Raw genomic sequence first — 22,188 nt, forward strand, 5'->3', positions numbered from 1 at the left:
AATATTCAGTTCCCCTCAAGATGTTTTAATTGGCTAAAGACAAAACAGAAACTAGATGGATTCTTGTCACATTAGGGACAAATGTACCTTTCCCCTGGTTACAGCACAAGACTAAAACCACTTTTGATGAATTTCAGTTTGACATGAGCTGCTCAGTTATTGTAATGCCAGAAAGCTTCACCTGTCTCTCAGAAATGACTTTAGACTGAACGCTTCACGCTGCTGTCTGTCATGTTTCTCATTTTCTGTCGCTCGTTTCTTTGGTTTTTGACGTTTGCCTTCACTGATGGTTGTAGTTAACGTAGACTCTGTTTTATCTCACTGAGTCACAGCGGGTCCTGTCACTCGCATGTAACGCATCCACAAACCGAGGCGGACGTGTCACGCAGGGGGAATTGCGACATTAACTGAAATGAGACGTAAACAGCAGTAACTAGACTGAAATCATAACCACGGGTGTTCCTTTGGTCTCTTTAATATCAGCGGCTGCTTAACACATTTGCAAAAACAGGAAGCGAATGAAATCTCGCGAGGAAGGAGAGAATGGGCTCGGTGGCCTGAGGCAGGTGTTTCACAAAACAGGATCGTACTCGGTGGGAATGAGATGGATCGAGATCACAATGTTCACAGAATGGAAATAATTTTTCGAAAGGACGCAGTTTCTGTCTTTTCTTACATGAAACTATTACACAGCAAGTATGAGAGTGTCAAGTTTTATTGTCATGTGCAGATAAACCGTGTAGCCACGTTTACCCATAATGACATTCTTTGGCTCCTCAGCTTTACATGAGCAAATAGAAAGTGTGCAATTATATTAAGAAAATAGCAGGAGTGATAATAATGATAAAGAGAGAAAAGTATTAAATGTTTAGAGATAAAATATATGTTTAAGTTAGTAAAATACATTTATCATTACAAAGTTGAAATGATAATTTGACATGAAATTTCAAAACTAAATATTTAATTTTATGTTCAGTTTGGAAATTTAAAGAACAAAGTAACCATTAAAACGTCAGCTGGTTAGATGTTGAAAACAGCAGGCAGTCTTCTTTCGGGGGACTATTTTTAGTTGTGGATTAATTTTCCAGTGGGTCATTTTGACCCCAACCCTACATTTATACATACTACTGTGAAATTGTCAGTTTGCTAATTCTCCATATGCTCAGTTTCTTCCCACCGTTGTGAGGAAGATGGAAAATAGTTTGAAATATGTGGGTTTTTAACATTATAGGCTTTGTTTTGATTGTAATTTGTAATTACTGCGTAAATAAAGCACCTCATTGGGAGAATTTTCAGTAATGCTGAGAATTTAAATATTTTATAGTTCTTCACAAAATAATTTAAATCTACAAACTGGGTCTTTGTTCACATTTAGTTGGAAACGGAAAAAACAAGGTATGAAAATCAGCCTGACTGTGTTGACTTCATTCAAATGTGTTGTTTATTAAAGCATTACAGAGATACAATGCTATCTGTATTTGGCATTAAATGATCCTAGAAAATTGAAATACAGTATTGAATAATTAATTCAAATATTTCACCGTGTTATGGGATGGAGCCTTTAACAGTTATTGCAAAACACATGACAGGGATTTGTGATGTTGCAGAGCTCTGTGTGTGCGCACTTACCAATGGAGGTTTTCTTGATGATGTGTGAACTCTGCAGAAGTTTGACTATAACCCTCCACACAGCGCTCTGCTCACTGTACGGGGATACTTGTCTCATTTTAATACATCTGTGACTTGTATGGCTCTTTCTGTGGCTCCTCAGTGTTTCCTTCTCCTCAGCATTACACGCTCTGCCCTGTGACATTGGGATAGCAACACTGGAGATGAGAAATACCTGGAGCTGGGCTGTAAACCCTCTGGGTGACGACTCGGGTCGTACCTCTGTAGCAAAGATGTGTGGGGGGGTTTAAACGCGGTTTTGTGCTGGCGTTGGTAAATCTGACAGAAAGTCTCTGCCTGAGCCTCGGGTGATGTTCAGTTTAAAATCGGCGTCCATGGCATCCTTCCTCTCTTCCTCCGTTCTTCCTCTTTCTCGCTGTTTCTCCTCTGTCAGCCATCCTATAATATGAACATGAGTTCAGATACATCAAAGCTTTTATTCACTGAAGCTGTTGCCCTGTGTAATTCCAGCAATGATGATCTGTTTCCTGCATTGGACACCTGTTTGCTTGCTTTAATTTTGGGCCCTGCTTCCAGCCCTGCTCCTGATTGCCGATCTGATCCTCTCTCTCCCTGTCTGTCTGTGTGCACATCTGTCTGTCCACCCATTCTGTTTGTCTGTCTATCTGTAGGAGCTCGGAGAAAATGATTACGATTCTGGGTTCAGAGTGAGTATGAGAGCCGCTGTGTGCACCAATACACCCAGACACTGTTGGTTTCCAGCACTGACACAGCAGGGATTGCATGAACGCAGAGGTGTTGGGTGGAGCCGGAACAACAAACTGCTCATCAGCTCACGCTTGTTTCAGTGTGTGTGCTGTCCAAAAGCAAACAGACATGTGAAATAAAAGGAACGCCTGCAATGGAGAAGAAGAGGGTCAAGAACCAATCAGATTTAGATTTCTGTTTTTCTGCACTGATAAGTTAAAAAAAGATCATCTGCTGTGGCTGATAATCCCAGCTTATTCCTGCCTGATATATTCAACTTTATTGTGTCTTAGTGGGTACAGCTAGCTGCTCACACGCTCTGTAGGCGTTAGAGAAAATGAAACGCGGTGCCAAAAGTATAAACACGTTTTTGAAACAGGTTCAAGATTCTGCTGCAGGATTTCCCAGGAAATTGTCTAAAACTACTTCAGGAAAATTTGTGCAGAAAGGAATTTATCAGAATGGGGGAAATGATGTGTCTAAATATGAAGGTTGAGTAAAAGAAAATACGAAATTTAACAGAGTAATGTGCATTTTGATGGCCGCATTAAACTGTCCTCAAACCATCAGCACGGCATTTCATGGGTGACGTAAGGAATTGATAACGCTACGTGAACTTGATTACTTTAAACGGCCTCTTTGGTTCGGCAGTCGCACACAGACCGCGGCGTCTGGATTACATGCAAAGTTCCACTGAAGCTTCACCTGTGTCCCGACTGCACTGATCACTTAGTCTGGTTCAGGTTCATGCAAATTGTAAGCCAGACTTTAACAAAAACAAATTCAAAGCAGCACATAACACAGACTGGGGGGGATGTTGGCAGGAAGTCCTACAGCAATGCCAGGAACCAGTTTCATGCACAGAGGACTCGTTAAAGAAGCCAAAACCACAAACACAGCCTGCAAATAGAATAACGGCTTAAAGTAGAAAATACTTCTGAAAGGGAGTAAAAATGACTGGACTCAGTGGAGCCCAAACACTGGTACATAAAACGCACAACCTCACAGTACTGAGGTTTATTTTTAGAATATATTAACTGTGCAGGAAGGTTCCTGCGACTAACCTCGTCCTCATGTAGATCTTAGCAGCGTCTAACTCGCACTAACACGGTGTTACTTCAGCCTGTTTGCTAACAGCTGTGTGTTTGTGGTACATGTAACTCATAGGGGTGCAACGATATTCGTATCGATATTGAACCGTTCGATACAGTGCTTTCGGTTCGGTACGCATATGTATCGAACAATACAACATTTGTAATTTATTTTATCAACTTTCCTTCTGACGATGCTGTCTGTGTTGAGCGCTCTGTGAATCTGCGTTCGACTACTCCGCCTAGGGTCGACAGTGCAGCCTAGGCGGAGTAGTCGAACGCAGATTCACTGAGCGCTCAACACAGACAGCATCGTCAGAAGGAAGAGCGCAGGGCAAGCTAGCGAGACAGAAGTTAAGCTCTCCTTGCAACATGGACCTCCCCCACTCTCATTCAGATCTGGCGTTTGGAATTATTTTGGTTTTCATGTGACGTATGACCCTGAAGGTAAGCGAGTCATGGACTAAAGTAAAACAGTATGTTGGATGTGCCACTCAATGCTCAATTACATGGGTGGGAACTAGTGTGTTAGCGCAGTTAGCTCGTTAACGTGTTGGCTGTCTAGCCCCACGCACGGGGCGATCGGCGGTAGCTCGTTAACGGAGATTTGCCGTCTTGTGGCGTTAAGGTCATTTCAACGAGATTAACCTGAAAGCACTAGTGGGAACACAACGAATATGACTGCACATTTACGCCGACATCATCCTAGTGCAAAGACAAAAACAACAAGCATGCTACTAACTTTAGCCGAGTCATTTAGACAGCTGTTTAATATGCTGCTGAGAATATAGCCCAGAAGAAGCGGATAGTATAGCTTTTATTTTGGAAAGAGACATTTCTCTGTAATAAACTCTCTTTTCCAAAGATGAGTGATTCCTCAATCAGATACAGGGCTCGCAATATCGCTAGCCCGACGTCCTGGAGCTAGCGATTTTTTTTCAGTCGGGGTACCAAAATCTATCTCTTCCCTGCCCGTCGGGCTATTGTAGGAAGGAAAAATATATGTCAATGCTTTTGCATTCTTTCAGAAATGTAGCTGGGTAATTATGTCATTGGCATCGGTGAGCCACTGTCAATATGTGACATATTAAAATCGCGTTTGAATTTGCGCTTGTTTTTTTGCTTTCACTTTGCAATCGTGCGAACTGTGTATAGAGAGCGACAGCACTGATCTGTGAGTGATGATAATTTGCGCACCAATTCCTCTGACATCGTCTTATTAATCGTTAGCTTACTATGCAAACATGACAAGTGAAATCTCCCGCAGCAAGCTTAAACATGTGAGAGGTTGATCGCGCAGAGAATCGCTGAGCTTATGTGAGTGCGCGTGTAAAAGCAGCAGGAGAAGTTATGACAAATCAGACTATAAGGCAAAAAGAAAGTGCAGCTTTATGGTTTCATGGACAAAATAATTTCTGTGGCTGCAATATGACGAGCTAAATAACCAGGGCTGCACATAAGTGGTCCGCAGGTGCGCATTCGCTGTCAAAATAAAAAACACGCACAAGGGTTAGGGTTAAATTTAAAAACTGTACTTTTGAGTTAAAATATATATTTATAATTTTAATAAATGACAAATTAAAAAGGCATGAACATTTTTTTTGTATCGAAAAAATATCGAACCGTGACACCAAAGTATCGAACCGAACCGTGAATTTTGTGTATCGTTGCACCCCTAGTAACTCAGTCACCTGCAGATTTACTGGTTTCTATAGAAGCTCATGTTGCTTTAAAAACATCTTTAGTTTCAGGAAAGACAGGATGTTACCATTTAGAAAATGTTTGTAATATTAATCCTGCATTTACTGTAAACTTGAGCTTTGGATTATAAAGCATTGGTTTGTGTAGGATTCCTCTCCTTATCCCTCTACATCCTCCTCTGTCCCAGTTTCTGTCTCGGGTGAGTAGATGGAGGAGAATATAGATGGAGGTGACTCTCAGGCTTCTCTCTCAGGGCTTCTGTCAGTCTACAGTAGCTCTTCTTTTCTGTGATCCGACCAGAGTGTGGAAGGACGGCCTGATCGGGAGGAGGACAGGCCTCGGTAGAGACAGGGAGGTGCCCTCTGGCATGTCTGTGGAAACGCACATTTCTGCCATTGTGTAATTATTGCAGCGCTCAAACCCACGCTGGTGTGATGGCTGTATCCTCCAAAGCCTTTTATACCACCAGGAAGTCCCAGCTTTCAGAAGCTTTGTTGCTAAATGATGAATATCCACACGAGCGACGCCTCGATAAGAATCAGATTTTATCACAGAGGCATAGTGTTCAGTGTTCGTCAGGTTTGTGGTGCCTGTGTTGCCTCATTTCACGAGCAGCAGGCGGCGCCTCAGATTAGTTTGTGGTTGCAGAGTGAAGCAACTGCTTATTGCAGTGTTGGCACAGAGCCTCACAGAGCCTCACAGGGCCTCACAGAGCCTCACAGAGCCTCACAGAGCCTCACAGGGCCTCACAGAGCCTCACAGAGCCTCACAGGGCCTCACAGAGCCTCACAGAGCCTCACAGAGCCTCACAGGGCCTCACAGAGCCTCACAGAGCCTCACAGAGCCTCACAGAGCCTCACAGGGCCTCACAGAGCCTCACAGGGCCTCACAGAGCCTCACAGAGCCTCACAGGGCCTCACACGGCCTCACAGAGCCTCACAGGGCCTCACAGGGCCTCACACGGCCTCAGGGTTAATCCCGGTATTTGGGTTAGTTTAGGCGTTAAACGTTGACAGTAACAGTTACATTACAACACATAAACTGTGGTCCATATAACCCTAATTTAAAATTGATGATCTTCATTTAAAACTTCACTGGTTTCTGTCTGGAGACTAGTTCATCTTCTTTCAGGTTAAATTTGTGATGGGAAGCTTTAGCTTGGTGTGGTCTCACCTGGTGTTTGGATTGGTGTGCACATCCCTGTCTTCTGGTGAACCTTCACCTTACCTGCTCATATTTCTGTCTCCGCTCCGTTTCTCCCAGAATGCAGCCGACATGCCCGAGACCATCACCAGTCGGGACGCAGCGAGGTTCCCCATCATCGCCAGCTGCACTCTATTTGGGCTCTACCTCTTCTTCAAGGTAAGTCGGCGTCTCTTACCTCGGGGAGAGCTGCAACGGTGCATTTCGTCAGATGAGGCTTGTTTCTGATGCTGGACGTGTGCTGTGACGCAGGTATTCTCTCAAGAGTACATCAACCTGCTGCTGTCGGTCTACTTCTTCGTCCTGGGCGTCCTGGCTCTGTCTCACACTATGAGGTACGTCAGAGAACGTGAATGTGTGTGCGAGTGAATCGCTTTGGTTTAACTGATGTTGGAGGTGACTCGACTCTGTTCTTGGTTCTGTCTCTCAGTCCTCTGATGTCCAGAGTCTTCCCAGCATCTTTCCCAAACAAACAGTACCAGCTGCTCTTCACTCAGGGCTCCGGAGAGTCCAAAGAAGGTGAGACTTGCTGCCCGTTCCACCAACGACGGGAACAAACACCGTTTAAAAATACAGTTTAAAAGACCCAGATTCCTAAAAAGAGCAGGCAAATGTTTTTGTTTCACACAAAAAACCCAAAACGTGTTCAAACTGTTTATTGCTCCGATTTAATTCTTAAAGTATTGCACGGCAAAGATGCCAGAGGAAGTGAATTCTTTTCCATATCGCTTTGAAGGAATTTTAGTCCAGTCTTTGGTTTGTGGGGTTTCGTGAATGCGTGGCTCTCTGAAGTCCTGCTGCAGAGTTTCATTCAGACTCGGGTCTGGACTTTGACTGGGTCGCTGCTGCACGGTGATTCTTTTCTTATTCTGTTGGAGATTTGCTGCTGTGCTTGGATCCTCCTCTGGACCAAATGTTAGCTCAAGCATTAGCTATGAGACAGACGACCTCACGCTTGACCCCAGAATACTTTGGTATAGAGAGGACCTCACGCTCGGCTCGATGATTAAATCGCTGCTGTGCTGCCGGTTGGTGTGAGATGTGTGTGCTGCTGTGGATTATGTCATCGTTCCTTCAGATGAAGCTTCCCTAACCTAAGCTGTGCTTTCTTTTTCTAACTGTGCTGTCATGAACTTTAACCTTTAACATGCTAACTGGGGCCTGTAGAGTCTGACATGGAAAGTTTTCAGATGAATAATTGTTGCCCTCCTCGCCTGTAAAAGGGTATTTTTACGGGTGGATGGGCCGAGGTGACGACCCGAGTTTGAATGCGATAACTCAGGAATGAGGCAACGCAGTATTTTCAAATTCATACCAAAGGTGCAGCTACTAATCTCGAATGAGTTAGAATCTCAGTGACCTCAGAGGTCTGAAAATCTCTGTACGTAGGTTTCAAAATGATACCAAAGGTGAATTTAGGACGGGCTGTCGAACTGCAGGCCTCGAGGGCCGGTGTCCTGCAGGTTTTAGAGATCACCCCAGGTCAGCACACCTGAATCAAATGACCAGTTCATTACCAGGCCTCTGGTGAACTTCAGGACATGTTGAGGAGGTCATTTAGCCATTTACATCAGCTGACACGTCTAAAACCTGCAGGACGCCGGCCCTCGAGGCCTGCAGTTCCCCATCCCTGAGTTAGGAGGAGGCTGACAGATGGCACTAGCAGCCGTCAGTATTTTTTAATTTTAGAATGATGGACTTTGTTGCTGATGATCACTTAATGAAGTGCATTTAACTATCAGCGCCTGGCTGCCACTTACCCTCTGAGGTCCCTTTGAAGCAGTAAAGAAACACATGATCTGTTTATTATGTCTTGATGTATAAAACCTTAGAACAGTGAATGTTGTTTCTCTTTGTCAGGACGATAATGTTGCTGTACAGGTTCATCTGCACGAGTAAAGTTTTAGAGTAAATCTTCTCGTTGAATCGTGTTTACTGAGGAAGCGACAAACGGCCTCAGTTAAAGTTTATTAGGTTGAATCTGTCAGAGCTGTAAGCATCTCTGTATAAATGTGGTTTATTGAACGGCCTTTTGAACCCGATTTAGGTCTCCTGACGTCTTTCACATTCATGTCTGACCTGCGTCTCTCCATGTCTCTACAGAAATAGTCAATTATGAGTTTGACACCAAGAACCTGGTGTGTCTGCTCATCAGCAGCGTGGTGGGAGTCTGGTACCTGCTCAAAAAGGTAAAAGTGACACGTGCAGCACACAGAGCTGAGCATAGCTGTGAGCTCCGACATGGCTGAGCTTAGATCTGTGGGGTAATGAATTATTTATGAAGCCCTAAATGACAGTAATGGTTAATCCACAAACATGTGCAAGTTTATAATCAAAGTGATATTTAATGTTCATGGTGTTAAAATCTTGTTTTTGTTGTTCTTGAATTTTTCAGTTTACTCTTTTACATAAAAGCAGTAAAAACAGTGAAGCACGTTATTATTGTTTTTTCATCAAGATGCCAAATTAGTTATTTACTGAGTAAATAGCTTTTAGTGCTTATGTTTGATTCCTTCTGGTGTGAAACAAAGAAAATCGACAGATTTTAAAATGTTTCCTGTTTTTCCGACAGATGGTATAAAATGTAAGCTCTAATTATTTCCATCAGAAATGATGTTCCACGCTGTGACATAGAGCTGAAATCTGTAATGCAATCGAAGCCTGCTGTCAGCTTCACTTTTGGCTTCTACCGTAATTATTATTTAAAGAATAATGAGGATAAAACCTCTGAATCCAAACTCGTTTATTTAGCTGAGACTAAAGAACATCTGGTCAACATCTGTATAAAGGATTCAAAAACAAAAGGATTTGTGTAAATGTGTTCGTCTCAGCCGCTCAGATGCGTCATTTTGTGCTCACGTGTGCGTGTGTATTGTGACATCACAGCACTGGATAGCCAATAACCTGTTCGGGCTGGCGTTTGCCCTGAACGGAGTGGAGCTGCTCCACCTGAACAACGTCAGCACCGGCTGTATCCTGCTGGGGGGGCTGTTCATCTACGACGTCTTCTGGGTGAGTAGATCACGTGTCCAGCTCAGGTAGTCGTACGGAAACGTTCCAGAAGATTCGAGCTCAGCTCTGTCATGTCCAGATGTTCAGTTTCAGCACTTTGACACAATCCAGATGTTCCAACAATGACCCAGCATGAACACAGCTGTACATCATCCTTATTCTGTGTGTCTCCAGGTGTTTGGGACCAACGTCATGGTGACTGTTGCCAAGTCATTTGAAGCACCAATCAAATGTAAGTGCTGTGTATGACCGTGTCAGTCAGTTTTAGCTCCTGCTCTTCATAGACTTCACCCAGCTGACCTCCTGTCCTGCTGTGATCTCCCCCACCTGTCTTTGCTCCACTGCAGTGGTGTTTCCACAGGACTTGTTGGAGAAAGGTCTGGAGGCCAGTAACTTTGCCATGCTGGGACTGGGAGACATTGTCATCCCGGGTATCTTCATCGCTCTGCTGCTGCGCTTCGATGTCAGGTAACACTCGGTCCTCTTTCCTCTCAGCTGCCTCGTTTCCTTTGTTTTCTCTCATTTGTGGGATTTAAACAAGATGAATGTTCTTTATTCCCTTTCATGTGAAACCGTCTTCTACCTGCAGCTTGAATAAAAACAGCAGGACGTATTTCTACTCCAGCTTCCTGGCCTACATCTTTGGACTGGGCCTCACCATCTTTGTCATGCACACCTTCAAACATGCACAGGTACGAGGCTTAAAGCGCAATCACTCTTCTCAACTTTGTTTTGTTCAGTCTCTTCTCAAAACAGCCTCTTTGCAGCCAGTTGCATCAGCTCATTTTGAGGACTCGCAGTTACGGGCATTTGAGTTCATGTTGGACGATTCACGTTAGCAAACGCCGCATCGTTTGATAATTTAGTCTAAATCGTGATCGAGATTAAAATTCGATTTGTTGTGTATCCCAGAGTTCTTCCTGCGTTCTGTTTGCTGTTGTTCCTTTCAGTCTAATTTATTCAAGCAGAATACAGACTTTAGTCTACTCAATGTCCAGAACTGCTCTTGAGCCAGGCTGAATGTTGTCGGGGAGATTTCCAGAGAGCTTTGAATAGGAGAGAGGCTCCGATTTAAGGGTTGGGACCTTTGTGTTCCTGCGTTATTCCTTTTATCATCAGTGCAGTAAAGCTTCGAATTTCCAGTTTAAACCACCTCTGGGACCCTGAAGCTCCCCATGTGAAGCCGATGAAAACCACATCCTGTCATACCGACCAGAGTTACAGTCAGCTAATCTGCTCTCTTTTTTTCCTCTTATTTAAACAACTGATAATTGGTTGCCAAGAACATGAGGTTGATGAAATGGCTGCAGTGACTCTGTGTTCTCACTGGTCGGGACCTTTAACTTCAGCGTCCGTCCTTTGTCTAACGTGGAGTCTGTTTCCTGGAAGCGGACTAAACGTTGGCTTTATTAAAACTGGGACAAACATGAAGTCTGATTTTGTGAGCAGCTTATTAAGTGAAAAGTCTGAAGTTTTAATTTTCTGGAAAATCTGCTGTAGGTATTAAATTTGCACAGGGTGTGTTTAAGAAGCCGCAGCCAATAAAGCTTTAAGGATTTACTCGTCGCTCACGGCTGTTTGTTGTTGTGCAGTTTATTTATTTACAGACCAACATCCAAACAAGGGAAAGACACCATTAAATGCTGTGCTGCTGTATTTAGGATTTACAGTTATCATTTACTTAAAAAAGACCCGATGATGTTGCCCGTCTCAGTTTTAATGATTGAGGACGTTAAAAGCTGTTAAATCTGTGTGTCCAGCCCGCCCTGCTGTACCTGGTGCCCGCCTGCGTCGGCTTCCCCGTCATCATAGCGCTGTTCAAAGGAGAGCTCACAGAGATGTTCAGGTGAGTAACCACGGTGACCAACCACGGTGAGGCAGCAGGGCCGAGCTTGTTTTAGCAGGAAAACATGTTTCTGAAGTCTGAACATACGTTTGCACTAAAATTAACGAGCTGAGAGATTTATTTGTAATTACTGAAATTAGACTCATGAGGATTCTTTGTTTAGTGGATTAAAGGTTCAGAATCTCATGCCTGGCGGGCTGAAACCCTATTGGCTGTTTATTCCAGAATGAAGCTCTGTGATTGGACAGATTTCTTTCTTTTCTTTTTTTCTTCGGGTATAATGTAAAATTTAAAAGTGTGATCTATCGACCAATGACACTGAAGCATTTCTGTTATTAAATGCACCAAAGTGCACGTCTGCTAAACCACATTTCTTTGTTTCATTTAAGAATAAATAAGATTTGGACCTTGACTTCAGCACAGACAACCTCGGGGCCTGATTTAATGATAGAGTTTTAAAAACAGGAGCACCTCCTCAGTTTTTAAAGGATCTCTCAGTCTGGAGTTTAGTCTGCGCTGCAGGAACCGCCGAGGTTCTCCGAGCAGCAGTTTCCATGTTAAATGCAGAGTCTATGACGGCTCCTTTGTATGTTCAGGTGCTTCTGTCAGCAGACTGAGGGTCTCCTGCTCATCGACCTCATCATTTCACTCCCTGCTCCCATGTCTGTTTTGTACTTTCTCTTACATTTTTTCCCACCTCTCTTCTTCCACCTTTCCGGTCGGTCTTTATCCTCCGTCCTCCTCGTTTGTCACGGCAGTAGAGCTCTATAGTAACTTAGACCTTTAGAGTTTAAGATGATTTACCACACTCTGTCGTTGCCTCCTTTCTTTCTCACTACTTTTATCATCTCCTTTTTCTTTCTCTGTATTTTTCTTTTATCTCCTCTGTGTCTCCATTTCCTTCCTCTGCTCCCCGTGTCGTCCCCCCCCCCCCCGTGGTTAGCTATGAGTCTTCAGAGGAAGTTCTTCCCACCTCTCCCAGACTTACTTCCTTTCCAACCGTCAGCGGCTCTCCCGCAAGCCTGGCTAGCTCCATGGATGCCGTCTCTGTGGCGACAGGCTCCTCCCCGCGCCACCGCAGATTACAACCCACCTCGATGTAGAAGCCCCGCCCCTCTATCTTTACTGTCCCCTTCTCTGTCTCACCTGGGCAGGTAAAAAGCCCATTAATGAGCCCATTAACCTGCTTACATGAAACCATCGCTCCATCAGATTCACCTTTTATAGCATTAATAAAATCATGAAGGAGGAAAAATTCAGCTGATCCAAAGGTGGGGTGTTGTTAGCTTGATTAGCACTGGTAAAGCAGACAGGTGCAGTGCACAGACACAGGTTGCTGCTAATTAACCGAGAAATGAAACACGATGATACTGTTTGTTCCACCGATCTTTACAAACGCTGCAAAGCAGCTGCACCCGTAACTTTAGGCCTCGAGAAAATCCAAATGGGTGAGTTATTAGAAAAGCGATCGCTCACCTTTCAGTTGTTTTAAGGTGGAGATTGACGAGAATCCAAACTGTTTGAATCGGGGTGTTTGAGCCTCCAGAGGCCATTAGAGGAACTGCAGCATTGGCTTCATATTCGTGAAACACACTAACATCGTCCTTCTTCTCTTCTTCAGGTATGAGGAGTCATCTGAGGAGACTAAAGAGGAAGCGACAGAATCAGAGAAGAAGGACCAATAATATCCATGTCGCCCCCACCCCCTGCCCTCCCTCCTCCTTCAAACACTTTTCATCATCAGCCTGCTGCCACCACATTTCACTGAAGCCCCGCCCCCTCCAGTCTCTCCAGCTTGTCAGCCAGGGGAAACGGGGCTCATGTTGCCAACGCGTTTGTCTCTGATAACCACGGGAGCGGCCGCCGACTGTTACCCGTGGTTACGACTGCCGTCGCGCTGCCAACGATGATGTTTGTAATTATTAAAAGTCGTTTTGGGACCCGGTGCCTACCACGAATCCTCTCACACAGGACCACGAAGTGGCGTGTCAGGGAACACCTGTCCAATCGGATCTCATCATGTGTTTGCAGCTCGCCGCTCAGATAGGCAGAGAAACGAGAAGGAGCGCTTGTTTTAGCCTTTACACGGCCCAGAGCGTGGACGAGTCGGACGGAAAAACGAGCGCTGCTGCCATTTTCTTTCTTGTTTGTTAGTTTTTTTTTTTTCTGAAACCCTCAAACAAAGAACCGCTGACGATTGTGATGATCCCCAGAATCTGATCCTGTAAAAAAGTCTGGAGGCGTGGGAACTCTCCAGATGTGGTTCTTTGTTTCCGGGTGTCTCCGCTCACCAGGCGCTGCTCACACTGCCGTCTGCTCCGTCAGCATCAGCTTCTTCTACTGGTTTTATCTGTATTTGTTTCTTATAATAGGCCAGAATTTTAAGAGGGGAAACCCCGGCTAACAGGTTCAGTTTTTTAGGTATACAGTTATGTTGTCATTTGTTAAAGCTGTATTGTGTTTACATCCACTTGTCTCCATGCTGACTGTACATGTGAGTTCTCCCTGTCTGTCCAGCTGTTTGCCAGAGAATAAATCTGCTTTCCAATCAGACCTGTGGTGCTAACGTGGCTTCAAGTTAAACCCTGCAGCTGTAGGTCGTAGGGCCGTACAGCTGAGGCTGAGAAAGGAAGTAGAAACAGTCCGAGTATTATAGGTTTTTAACCTAAAATATGGTTCCTGTTCCTGACGAGGATCAAGTAGTTGGTTTGTTTTGGAATTAGGAAATTGGAGGTGAATTGGTGCACAGATGAGAGCTAATATCGTAGACACGTCTATAAAAGATGAAAGAGTTCCAGTTGTATAATGTGTTGGATTAGTTAGATGAATAGTTTATGGCTCTTCCCCAAAGTCAAGAGAGCTGCAACAAAGTCCCACGAGGCTCATCCAGTCTTAAAAGCTTCCCTCTGAAATTCAAGAGAAAGTATTAATTTAGTTTTTGTTTTGTTTTTTCTTCAAAAAACACAACGCAGGTTGTTTGCTATAAAGCGTTGAGGCCAATGTGTGACCAGCTGCCACTGGGACACAACTGAATACAAGAGCAGCAAATTTAGCTCAGTAATAACAATCCAACCACCACCTCTCGCCCAATGGTAGCTGGGATAGACTCCAACCTGCCTGTGAACCTGACAATAAGCAGAAGAGGATGAATGGATATAAATTTATATAAATATTTAACTTACATACTTGAGTAAAACTGAGTTGCTGTTATCGCTGCAGCCCACACGTTAGCAATCATTGGTCTACGGCGTCGGTCACTAGCTTAGTTTAAATGTGAAACAGCAGGTTTGACCCGTCTGTGGCCAGTGAGCACGTCAGACCTGCCCTCACTGATGCCACAGTGGCTGTCCATCTTTTATTTACAGTCTCTTATGAAGGTTCTGGAGCTTTATTGCTCAGACGTGTAACAGATACACTTTTTGTGGTGACAGAAAAATGCCAGTGTGGTTTTGTGGAAAATGTTTAGAAACCAAAAGCACAGTTTGGATTTCTTTGTTGAAAACGAGGGGGCGACTTGAACTCCAACTGTGGTTCTTTAGTGAGAATAATTAGTTATAGCTCCAGGTGTGAATACTGCAGTGCAGCCACTCGTAATAAATAAATAATGATGACAAAAAGTAGTTAGAAACTAAAGGTACAAAATATTTTCCCTCAATTTCGCTCCTTGCTGTCCCTTTCAGTTGGAGTGTGTCTGGAATTTAATCAGCTGCACAGGTGAACTTTTTCCTGTGTGGATAAATAAAAACTGGATTCTTGGTTTTCAGTCTTAAAGTTCTGGCCTGTGAGAGAAGAAGAGCAAAAGGAGGAGGCGGCAGACTGAACTGCCTTCACTGCCCAGCAAGAGGCATCATTCTCACACCTTATTGGTGAAAAGGTGCAATGGGAGGAGCTCCGTGGCTTCTTCGTTTGATAAGCAGTGAGAATGAGCCCAGGAGGCAAAGTGTCACAGGGTGTTTTACAAAAGCATCCTCAAACTAGGATCAAACTCAGAAAAATAGCCAAAAAGAATTCAGCAGAATCGGAGACATGGTGACTGTTGGCCTGTGTTACAGGTTCATTTCCAAAATCTGCTGCTTGAAACTGCATTTCCCATAATGTCAACATATCCTACAACTGTTTCCACGGGATAAGCCAGTGAGCTTAACCTAATGCAAGTACAACTGCAATTTAATGTAATTCAGAGTTTCAAAGTAAAGGTTTAAACGGAAAACGGTCCTAACTTGTTTTTAAATAAAATCATATGCAGTTGCAGATAATTACAAAGTTTTCGGATGCTTGGAAAAACCCTGCCTAACTGAACATAATCAGCCTCACGTTAATACTCTCAATGTTATTGATTGTTATGGATGCTTTATTAAGAGATGCACAGTTTTGTATCAATGTAAAAACAAAATGCTCTTATTCAGCTCAGTGAAGTTCAGTAGCCACTTAATTTTAAATATAATGTACCTGAAATTGTTTTTTTTTTCTTCCTCTCTGGTTGTATTTGTGGTGGCGGCCGTTTTACGGCGCCAACTGTATCCGTTTTATTTGCAATAAAACTTTTGGTGTTTTGATCACCGCATAGAGAAGCATAACCTTTGAGTCTGGCTGCTTCTATGACTCCTCATCCACTGCTTGTATGTTCACCTTTAGAGATTTGGTGCTTAACAATTTAATTACTTGGCAAAATACCACCTGAAAAAGTGCATTTTTTTTATTATCACGACAAAGTTCATTTGTTTGGGCATTTATACATATACTAAACTACATTGTCTTGTTTTGAGAACCACGGAGTAGCTACAATAGATCTCTGAGGAACTCCTAATTTGGGGAGATAATATATTTGAGGCTTGTAATTTGATTTAAATCTGATGTCTGACAATGGTAAACTCACTGATAAATTGGTTTTAAATTTGTCTTTTGAGGCTTTAAAAATATGGAAATATCATGGAAAATAAAATTGTTTAACATAAATTTGAATGTTGATGCCAAAAAATACAAATAATCCTATCTCTGATGCTCTAGTAAAATTAAAACAGTAAAGTGTCTGGCTTGGAAAGAAACTTAAGTCCAGTCGCTTTCTTTGCGACTTCCTCAAACGAAAGCAGTTTCAATGTCTTTTAGGTCCCTAGACACTTTTACTTAGTTTTATTGAATTATTTACTAGATTTGGGGAACAAACTTCACTTTTCTGAGGTGTCTCTGTGCCAAACACATGCCACTTGTAAGAGAAAATTCTAGAGCCATCTTTATGTGGCGTTTTAACGGACCGTTTATCATTTAACTTTGACGGTCACTGAAACTGTAAGTGTAGGATTAATATTGGAATTTGTTAAAAACAAATAAATGAATTTACCTCAAATTTCGGTTTTAAAATTTTTTTCACTCTGGCTATTTTTTGTCGTTTTATCTTGAAATCCGATACCCGGAAGTCTTACTACGTTTCCGGTTGCCGATGCTAACGGTGCACGGTCGTTTGCTTCTGGCCAGTTTTAGGTTTTGCCTTAATAATGGGAGAAGCTGATGTGACGCTGAACCAGACCGACGAGAAGCCGCCGGATTCGGCGTTGGCTCCCGGAGAGGACTCGGTGGTGTGGAGCCACGAGGTGGAGGTGTGCCTGTTCCACGCGATGATCGGACATAAACCAGTCGGTAAGACCAGAGCTAACGTTAGCATGCGGCTAGCTGGAGCATCTCCTCTAGTTAAACCAGTTTAACTTGGACTGCTTTCAGGAGCCTCTGAATCAATATGTAAACACTAGGAAACCGTTAATTTCAGTTTATTGCAATAACAGGTGTTTAATGGAGGATGCTTATTTAAAAAGTTAAAAACCAGCGATTTCGCCTTGCAGGTGAGACACTTAGGTTAGCAGGTCAAGAGTGAAACTGATTCTAAGGAGGAAAACGATTGTTAATTGTGTTTGGCAGGACAGAGAACCCAAAGAGGGAATTACACGCTGACTTCGAGATAAGTTGAATAAAAATCGTGAGATCAGCTGAGCTGTGCGGACTCTGAGGTTTACTGCTCTTTGTTTGTTTACTTCACTGCATCCAACCCATGGCCAGTATTAAGGAAGCCTAACCTAACTCATATTACACCGATACCTTTGACCAAACCTAACAGTGCTCATCAACACCACAATCAGATTTAACCAACTGCTGCCTTTGTTTCCTTTAATGACGTCGTGTGTTAGTGTTGATCTCATCAGTATTTGAGTTCCTCTTTGTTGGAACAGGTCTTGATCCTTATGTTACTTTGGAGTCTTACTGCTGTTACAGTCCAACTCAATTTACTTGACTTCTTTTAAGGGCCCACCACTGTTGCTTTTAACTTTTCTAATATTGTTTTTGCATTTATGCATTTTGAATTTATTTATTTATGCATAAAATACCTTCATACCGTGTACATTGTAACCCATTTTTGTAATAGAGCTATAATATTGCCTTCTGGATTAGGGCTACCACAAACTATTATTTTGATAGTCGACTAGTCACCGATTATTTTTGCGATTAGTCGACTAATCAGATCATCATCCATTGTACGTAAAACTACAGCTTATTGCACCAGCAGCATCTGCTCTTATATAACTATCATTAGCTTACAGCTTGAAGTGTTTAAGGTCTGTGCTAACTAAAAATAAAGACAAGATGATAGTTTATTCAATTTTAATGAAATTTGCAGATTGTTTCAGTGAAGTTTAATAAACTCCTTGCTATCTAAAATATAACAGGACACTGGAGTAAATTCTGGAGCATCTCACACTTCTGATAATCAGCTGTCTGCTTGACGTTTATTCAGCTGTGTAAAACACTATAACTGATTTACTCAGGAACAAATAAAATACTAAAAAAGCCAAACAATAACATTTGTAAGTTATCTAAGTGACTCATATATCATGTTTAACCTGAGTAGTGAAAGACGGCGGTGGGTTTGAAAACGATTTGCCAGGAGTCCGGTGTTCTCACGGCTCTAGTGACCTAGCCCCCGCCTAGCTATCGAGCTAGTGGGTAACAGACGTCTCCGAAAACATCGGAGCGCTTTTGAAAATATGTGGTGTCCTGATAAACTGAGCAGATATTTGAGGTTTACACAGCTACATTCTCGCCTGAAAATATGTTGAACGTTTATTTTGTGACCCAGAAAGAATAATAAGAGTAATATTAAAACTAACTAGCTGCCGCCATTGTTGGAAACTGAGCTGGGCTGCGCTATGAATTCTGGGACACAGCTTCTTCTTCTTCGGGGTTTAACGGCAGCTGGCATCCTTGTACATGCAGTGCTGCCATCTTCTGTTTCAGTCCATTATTACACTCTTAAATCCTGCTACTTATTCCTGCGTCTTTTGTGATCTTACAAAGCTTCAAACGACGCGTCGACTATTAAATCAGTCGTCGACGATTTTGATAGTCGACGTAATCGTGGCAGCCTTATTCTGGATGGATGCAAACTGCATTTAGTTGCCTTGTACTTGTGACATGTGCAATGACAATAAAGTTGAATTCTATTCTATTTCCGGGTAAAATAAAGTCCAGGTGTTTGGAAAACTACACCACTTTTCTTGTGCGTCCAGCCTGGTTCCTCGCTGTGTGAATGGTTGAATGCAGTGTGCAGTTGAACATGCTTTGAGTGCTCAGTAAATGTGGAAAAGAGCTGTTTAAGTTCCAGTACAGTTACAGTTTCACTTCATATTTTTCCAATTTTTTTTATTTTTATTTTTGCTCCTGCAGTTTTGTAAGAGTAAAAAATTTCAAAGAAGTCATTTAAAAATCCAATTTTGGATTTATGTGTAAACAGAGTGACTCAGTATTTTCAAGAAAGAAAACTCTACAAAAAAGAAGAAAGGTGTATAAAGTAGAGAAGCTAAGTCCCTCTAACTGAGGGAGGAGGATTATAAAGGATTTGGGTTCCTCTATAAAATACAGCTAATATGAAAAGTTATGGTCCAATAAATGTACTGATCTGGCTTAGCTGGCCTGTAGGTGGCTCCGTCAGACTGCAGGAAGGCAAAAGAGCTGATGCGTTAATGTGTTTCCTGGGAAAAAACAGTGACCATGATGCAGTGCATGCTGTGTGTCTCTGTCTGCAGGCGTGAACCGTCACTTCCACATGATCTGCATCAGAGACAAGTTCAGTCAGAACATTGGACGGCAGGTCTCCTCCTCCGTCATCTGGGACCACCTGGGAACGATGTACGACATGCAGGCGCTGGTGAGGACGCACACACATGCTGAGTGTTTGTTACATGCCGCGCTGAACGCGGTCATCACCACTGAGACTGTCATTTCTCTGTGACGCAGCACGAGTCGGAGATCCTGCCGTTCCCAAACAACGAGAAGAGCTTCTCCCTGCCCGATGACATCATCCAGGAGGTGAAGGAAGGTGAGGGAACTGCCGTCAGAAATGCAGCTTTTTTAAATTGTTTACACCAGTACAAAAAAGTTAACATCGTTTCTTTGTCTAAACGGACGCTAATTTGTGCGTTTGTAGGGAAGCTGGGCTCAGAGGAGGAGTCCAAAGAGGAGTTCAGGATGGAGAGAGAACCTCCAGCTACACATGAAGAAGGTACCAGACTGTGTCTCGCATTTAAGGTGCAGTCAGCTGGGGCGTCCTGGCGCCTCAGCGGTTCTTTTACACTTAAATTCAGAGTTAGCTGCTCGCTTTCAGACACATGTGCATGTGATCCACTGGGTTTAAACAAATAATGCACAGCTTGATATAATCAAACATATATTTCTGACCTCTCCTCACGGAGAGCATTTTGATACATTTTGATAGCATGTGAAGTCTGAAAAGGTTAAACCGACTCAGAGCGTCAACCATGTGTAAGGCTTGGAGGTTTCATTGGGAGCTGCTAGAGTTGGTCGATCCGCTCTGTAGTCCAGTCGTTCCATCACACCTTACACCCTCCAGCTGCTTCTGCTCGCTGAGCAGATGATAGTGACACTTGCAGAAGTTCGTAAAGTCAGACTTTGGTCAGAGCACAGCGCCCACTAGAGGACGTCTGGCCGTCGGGCGACCCTCGTGATGTCTGTTTCTGATTGTTTGGTCAGAGACATCAGAGACATTCTCACCAGTGTCCTGCTGGAGGTCATGTTGTAGCTCTGGCTGCACTCATCCTTTTCCTCCTTGGATAAAGGAGCAGATACGGGCCTGGAGGATCCACAGCAAACGTTCTGCTCCAGGTGTCGCCTCGTGCTACCAGTAGTGACACCGACACCAGCCAAGTGTAAATCTAATAAAATCAGTCAGAAAAGATGAGGAGAGATTAAAGTCCCAGCAGTCTTAGAAGAATATAAGCGACGAGGTGAAGTTTGTGCAGTCTGGAGAGTTTAGACCACACCAGGTTTTAATATGATCCTCCGTCTCTCTGCTTCAGGGAGTAACTCCTCTGTGAAGATGTCGGAGCGAACAAGCAGCATTCGGGATAAGGAGAGAGAGCGAGACAAGGAGAAGGGAGGAAGTGACGGAGGATTGTCGTCAGCGGCGACGGGAGGAGGCGGCGGAAGCGGTAGTGGAGGGAAGGAGGCAGAGAAGAGGAAGAGGAGTCGAGCGGCCGAGAAGCTCCTGTCGTCTTCCAACCCGGCGAGTCCGGGAGGAGCCAAGAGGAGGCGCACCTGAGCGGGGGACGGACAGAGACGGAGGAGCGCGGTGGAGAGAAGGAGGTGAATGTTGCTGCTGCCGTCGCAGAAGCCGAGCTTGCGAGCTTTGTGTCGTGTAATCCTGGAGTGAGGTCGTCTAAGTGCTCTCTGTCCTCTTACAGTCGCCCCCTCTGTGGCTGCTCTCTGATTGGCTGCTTGTCACCCGGCACCTGTGCTTTCATCTCATCGTGTGATTACAGTGGGAGGAAGCGACACGTCTGGAAGCGCCTCTGGAGTGTTTTTAGCGTGCAGACAGCTGACCCGACCGCAGCGTGAGCGGCGTGTGTTGTCTTATTGTTTTTAATGCCAAGGTTGGAGTTTGCCCCGAGTCTTGCCTGTCAGGCTACAAAGAAGCCATCCAGGAGTATTGAGCACATCGTCGTAAACTCTGCTACAGTTATGTCCTGTTGTTGTTTCCTGCCTTTTCTTTTACCTTTTTAAAGCCGTTTCACCTTGTAGTGAAGCAGGAAGTGGAAGAACGTTCCAGTTTTCCTCCATTTTCATTTAAACTTTCTCGGTTGTACAGAGGAGTGAAGGAGCCCGGGTGAGACGGGTTTCCAACCTTTACGCTCTTTTCGCTTCAGTAGAAACGAGAGTAGAAGTGAATATTCCAGCGTGCACCTGCGATCAGAGTGCACGCCATGTTCTCACAGCGTGTGAAATACAAATAATTGAGTCTGTTTTATGTTCTGATGATCATCTGCTTAGAGCAGTGGTTTAATGTGACAGGAGGTCAGCATGTTGGCTGTCTGAGCTGCAGTGACTGTTTTTAGTTTCTGATCATCTGAAACTGCAATAATTGTGTTTCTCTCTGAACTGGACGTGGCAGCATGTTGTGCTTTTGTTTCTGTGTGAGGACACGAGCAGCTCCGAGTGATTCCAGTTATGTTTTTTAATCTTTGTTTCATTTGTGTCATTTGAAAATGCGTCTTCTGTGTATTTAGTTTAGTGTCGGCTTGTTTTGAGGCCACGAGAATCAAATGTTCCCTTTAAGTATTTTTGGGGTGTTAATTTATGGCTGCTGATGAGCTGATGTGTGAAACAGCTGTTTGTGTCATTAAAGCTGAAGCCGAGTCTCCCGTCATTCATCGTTTTCCTGAAAAAATGTTTGTAAAGAGCTGAATGTTTAAACATTAAAACTTCTGCCCCTCTTTTAACTCCAAGTTTGTTTTGTTTTCAACAAAGCGGTCGACCTTTAATGTGAAGTTTCCAGACTGTTCGCCTTCACATTAAAGCTCCACAAAGTCTGATATGTCTGTGAAGGTTCTCAGTCATCCAGGTCATCGTAGTCTAAGGAGTTTGCAAAGAAAAGCGTCTGGACTTCTTTAAGTTGCTTGA

General features: G+C 43.6%; 2 protein-coding genes across 4 annotated transcripts in view; both read left to right on the top strand.

Annotated features, from left to right (window-relative positions):
* The window catches only part of hm13 (histocompatibility (minor) 13), a 16,317-nt gene extending 2,535 nt beyond the window's left edge, over window positions 1-13,782 (top strand). The window contains exons 2-12 of one of the 2 annotated variants that reach the window (XM_026154785.2): window positions 2,301-2,336; window positions 6,432-6,530; window positions 6,624-6,706; window positions 6,802-6,890; window positions 8,475-8,560; window positions 9,258-9,383; window positions 9,558-9,615; window positions 9,731-9,851; window positions 9,973-10,075; window positions 11,144-11,229; window positions 12,851-13,782. In XM_026154785.2, coding sequence (XP_026010570.1) covers window positions 2,301-2,336; window positions 6,432-6,530; window positions 6,624-6,706; window positions 6,802-6,890; window positions 8,475-8,560; window positions 9,258-9,383; window positions 9,558-9,615; window positions 9,731-9,851; window positions 9,973-10,075; window positions 11,144-11,229; window positions 12,851-12,914 — 951 coding nt within the window. In that variant the 3' untranslated portion in view covers window positions 12,915-13,782. The remainder of the gene's footprint in view (window positions 1-2,300; window positions 2,337-6,431; window positions 6,531-6,623; window positions 6,707-6,801; window positions 6,891-8,474; window positions 8,561-9,257; window positions 9,384-9,557; window positions 9,616-9,730; window positions 9,852-9,972; window positions 10,076-11,143; window positions 11,230-12,850) is intronic. The other variant, XM_026154786.2, reaches the window with a different exon arrangement.
* A 2,862-nt stretch (window positions 13,783-16,644) lies between these two features.
* mrgbp (MRG/MORF4L binding protein) lies at window positions 16,645-22,007 on the top strand. 2 transcript variants are annotated; one of them, XM_026155108.2, is made up of 6 exons: window positions 16,646-16,863; window positions 19,299-19,420; window positions 19,510-19,591; window positions 19,700-19,774; window positions 20,589-20,874; window positions 20,973-22,007. In XM_026155108.2, the coding sequence occupies exons 1-5, from the start codon at window positions 16,722-16,724 to the stop codon at window positions 20,828-20,830; spliced, it is 663 nt and encodes a 220-aa protein (XP_026010893.1). In that variant the 5' UTR covers window positions 16,646-16,721; the 3' UTR covers window positions 20,831-20,874; window positions 20,973-22,007. The 2 variants fall into 2 exon arrangements, with proteins under 2 accessions (XP_026010892.1, XP_026010893.1); XM_026155107.2 differs by having other exon boundaries at window positions 16,645-16,863; window positions 20,589-22,007.
* The last annotated feature ends 181 nt before the right edge of the window (window positions 22,008-22,188 follow it).

This window comes from Astatotilapia calliptera, chromosome 20, assembly GCF_964374335.1.
Source record: "Astatotilapia calliptera chromosome 20, fAstCal68.1, whole genome shotgun sequence".
Lineage (NCBI taxonomy): Eukaryota > Metazoa > Chordata > Actinopteri > Cichliformes > Cichlidae > Astatotilapia > Astatotilapia calliptera.